The sequence below is a fragment of the Eurypyga helias genome, unplaced genomic scaffold (genome assembly GCF_000690775.1).
Source record: "Eurypyga helias isolate BGI_N326 unplaced genomic scaffold, ASM69077v1 scaffold3785, whole genome shotgun sequence".
NCBI lineage: Eukaryota > Metazoa > Chordata > Aves > Eurypygiformes > Eurypygidae > Eurypyga > Eurypyga helias.
This window is the reverse complement of record NW_010251953.1, coordinates 53,599-58,061: the sequence shown is the minus strand read 5'-3', so window position 1 is coordinate 58,061 and position 4,463 is coordinate 53,599. Positions and strand designations below refer to the sequence as shown.

The 4,463-nt window shown below is 45.7% G+C and overlaps 1 protein-coding gene across 1 annotated transcript in view; it reads right to left on the bottom strand.

Moving 5' to 3' along the window:
- Positions 1 to 3,964: 3,964 nt before the first annotated feature.
- EPT1 (ethanolaminephosphotransferase 1 (CDP-ethanolamine-specific)) overlaps positions 3,965 to 4,463 on the bottom strand; it is a 37,673-nt gene continuing 37,174 nt past the window's right edge. Inside the window, exon 9 of the mRNA XM_010152178.1 lies at positions 3,965 to 4,030. Coding sequence (XP_010150480.1) covers positions 3,965 to 4,030 — 66 coding nt within the window. The remainder of the gene's footprint in view (positions 4,031 to 4,463) is intronic.

Below are 4,463 nucleotides of genomic sequence, written 5' to 3'. Positions count from 1 at the left end.
CACCCCACCCCCCCTGCGAGTAACCCATTCTTCCGTTATGGTTTTAATATGCATTTGTAATTACCTTTACTAAATAGCACACCATAAAGCTTTGGTTATATATTAAATGTAAACTCAAAGGAATGTAAACATATGTATTGTTAATTATAAATAGATTAAGTAATGACATCATAGATACCAAAAGTCTTATTCAGCTTTATCAGTCATTTTACATTATCCACAAATTGTCGCATGGTAGAGTAGATTTTTGTCTGAATATGTGAATAACTTGACTTGCGTTTATCTTTTTACATATTTAATAAAAAAATCTATGTTAAAATCTCTAGAGACTATTCGAAACGTTCTAAAATAATCCTTTTTTCCGGTTTAAATACGTATTTTTGTTTCAGTAGTGACTGCATACAGGAGCAGGAAGAAAAAGGCAGCTGCTTTAAAACAAAAAAACCCCATCCCTTGTGCTGTGTGTGTAGGTAGCATCTGTTTCCCCAGGAGCGGGGCAACAGCATCCCCTCCCACAGCCCAGAAGAGCAAACACGCGCATGAGTGTGCGCGTAAGCAGAGCGTCCTTTGTCGCCGATGCTTCTGCACCGCAGGTGACAAAGTCACTTGGCGTAGCTCCGGTTTGATATGGTGGAAGCAAAGCTCGGAGCAGCCAGGAGGGGAAGCTGCCAGCGGGCTTGAATCTTCAGCACGGTGCCTAAAAGCCACCTACGTTTTAGATTAAAATGCTAGGTTTTCGGCAGAAAAGGGGGATGCTTCATTGCAGGTCTCACAGCTCCGATCTTTCGCAGCATAAGCAGTGTTGCTGCTAAGTCTCCAGGGATTTTGGACCTCTTTCTGCTGTGGATTGAAGCTACCTGGCTGCATGCCACTACGGAGCCATCTGCCCAGTCCCTGCTGCTGCCTCCAGGTATCCCCGGGGCTGAGACCAGGCCACTGCCCGGCCCCTCTTGGGGCAGGTTTGTGGTAGAAGGTTGGGGTGAAGCTGGGACCAGAGGAGTCCGTGTCCAACCCAGACCCGGGAGAGCACTGCAAGTTTACTTGCTTTTCATGAGACTCGAGGAGGTGGGGGGAGGCATGTCTTTGGGCTTACGTAAATGCTCAGCAGCATAAAAAAAGTGATATATTTTTCCTGTTCAAATAGTTGACTACTTTACGCCGCCAAGTTGTGACCATAAAACACCTGTTGTTTGACTCTTGGGTCACCCTACCGCTACGTGACTTTGCACAAGAAATCTGTGACCATCCCACCCTATCACCAAAGCCTTCTCATGCCCGCTAATTGAACCAGTTGCCATCTGAGGTGGCTAAAACTCAATATTATACGCTGTGCAGCACGTGCTCTGCTTTATACTTGTCTCTCTAGAGGCTGTAGTGACAAGCTGCTTTAAAAAGGCCAAAGAAGTTATTTGCCTGTCTTCATACCGAATGTGAAAAAGGTGGCCAGAGCTTAATTCCCTTTAAAAGCAATACTGTATTTCTCTTCAGAAAGGTACCAGTGCAGGCAGGGGGTGGTAGTTCAAGCTTAACAACTGCATTTAAGGAAAGATTTCCAAATGCTCCATTACAGTGCATGCCACTGTACCGCTCCTGCGACCCTTATTTCCAACTCTTTCATAAATAAGTGCAAGACAGAGGGAAAAGGGAAGCCTGTCCACAGAGTTCCTCCAGTACAACCACGTTCAATCCAGAGGTATTTTTGTTTATTTAATTCTAATTCTTTTCTCATCAGGACTTCCTCCAGGTACTTTTGGATGGGTTAAATATAAACTGTTGAAATAGGTGAGGCTTTTGTGGCAGTGTATCTGGTATTAGATATAATGAATTTAATCAGTGAGATTCCGATCAGGACTTCCTCCAGGTACTTTTGATGGACGGGTTAAATACAAACGAAATAGGTGAGGCTTTTGTGACAGTGTATCTGGTATTAGATATAAATTTAATCAGTGAGATTCCAGGGTGGACACGTACAGCAAACTCATCATTCCCCTTCAAACACAGCCAGGACTGCCTTTTTCTAGCATCCTTCGTTAAATAAAACAGCCATAAGACTTAATCCAAGAGAGTCCTCGGGCAGTTAGGGAGCACCTCCGTGGAGACCCCAAACTCCCTGGGCATCACGCAGGGCAGGGGCACAGCCACGCTACCAGCAGGGAGGAAGGCTGGAAGATGCCTTTGGTTGTTCCAGCTGCAGCCCGGAGCTGGATTGCGGTGGTGCCAGGGTGCGTGGGAGCCTCCCTTCTCTACACCGTGCTCAGCAAAATCTCCACACCAGCATTAACAGGATGACCCGTGTCCTCTGCCTAACTCGAGCCTTACGCTGCTAGGACGGTGACTGTAGGAATGATGTTCTTTGTGGGGGCGGGCCCCTCAATAGGCTCGTTTGGTAGGTGGAACACCCGTGCTTTCAAATCTTGAGAAACTTTACCGGTCGGTGCGGTATTGCTGCTTTGTGGAGAGGGAAAAGCTGATGCGCAGGCTTGTCCCCGGCACCTAGGGTAAAGGCTGCAGGGGAAATGGGCCCTATGGAACGTTATGGTAGGTCAACTACTGTAACAGGAAGTACAAACTTAGCTTGCAGATGGGACTAGTGGGTGCTCAGCTGAAAATACTGCTGTGAGCTACTGATGAAAGGGTATGTGAACTGGGGAAGAAATGATCAGACTAGCAATAAAGCCAGAGAAATGGTCTAAGAACTGGAAAAGGTGAGATTTAAGGCTCAGCAGCTCAACCACCACGTTTCTGCCTTGCTTCTGGCAAGCAAGATAGTTAACTAGTTAATAAACCTGCCAGTCACATCCCTCTGCACAGGTAATGTAATCGAACGCTTACCTTGGGGACGAGCGGACAGATTGTTTCATTAGCGCTTCAAGGCCACAGAGTCCCTCGGGCTAGGGCAGCGTACGAAAAGAGATGAAACTCATATTCCTCCTCCTTCCTCCAAAGCACGCAGAAAACCTATGTATGTTATACATGAAGTAAGCGGTTTATATCTGCGTGCAAACGTGTAACATCTAAAAAAAGCTTTTCTTGTCTCAATCCTTTTTTCTTGGTCATTATCTAAAACCAAAAGAATTTATTTCAAGCACACAGGCCAATAATTACTTGCTTAGCATTTTGCACTCAGATCTGAGGTTTGACTAACTAGTTTTGCAGTGAAATATGGGAATCTTCAAAGGTTTGTTGGTCAAATTTGTTCTCAGCTGGTTACTTTTGCAGGGCATATTGCTTGTTGCTACCGAGATACCAACAATGTGCTACTTACTGCCAGGAAAATAAGTGTAAAGGCCAGTTGCTGCCGTACAGAGAGCCTGCATTTCTGAGAGATACGGGTCAGCTGAGGCTCCTCTTAATGCTGGGGGGAAAAAACTGTTTCAAAAACACCGGACTGTACCCATAGCTTTCTGAGCTCATTCTCTTTTTTTCACACATTCATTTGAGGTGAGGAAAAGACTGAATGGACATAAGACCTTCAGGAGGTTGTATGGAAGAAATGAGTCGTGAGAAAATAAACATGGAAAATAAGCAGGCACAGATGTCTGAGGGGGAAGGACATACAGGGAGGGTTTGCATTGCCGGTGTCCCACTGGTGCCTAAGGCTGAGCAAAACCAATGCTGGTTATAAACCATCAAGGATCTAACACAACCTGGCATGGATTTATCCAGGACTTTGGACGCAGTGGGAAGGAGAAGGAAGACAAAAGCTTCAGAGAGGTTAGTAACACAGCATTAGTGAAGAGAATAAATATTAGCAGCAGAACAACATGGTAAACACTTCTCAGCTGGACTGGAATCTTCTTTGATATGAAGCATCTTGCTGCATAGCTCACTGTCGCAGTGGTTTGGATATCTGGACTATTCTATTCTTTGGTTATCTTCATCAGATTAATTCCAACTGTTTCTCACATCAGAAGAGTTGGGAATCTCCGTGCCAAGTGTTACAGTCTGATCGCAGTGCAGGTGTTCACTCTTGGACACGTTTCTTCAGCGAAAAGATGTAAATGTTCAAGTGCTCACTCAGCTGCCTCCCCTAAAGAGAAATCACAGGGATCAGCAACCAGCTTTGTACGTGCTTCACCATTCACAGTCTGTCTCCTACTCAGAGGGGGGAGGACACACCCACAGTCCTGGGGACCCACAAGCATTCCAGCGAGAGCTACAGCCCTCTTGCAGCACGCTGATGGGAAGTTAAATCGCTACAGACCAGATTCACAGATGAATTAAACTGTGATGGAGCTGAGGCCCCTCAGGCTACAGTGAATTTTGCCCAGGTATTTCTATTCTGGCCTCAACCAACTGTCCCGTTTCAGTGCTGGGGTAAAATGTATTATAATGCCAATGTCTGCTGACAAAAGGCTGTTTTCATAGAATCACAGAATGGTTGGAAGGGACCTTAAAGACCATCTAGTTCCAACCCTCCTGCCATGGGCAGGGACACCTTCCACTAGACCAGGTTGCTCAAA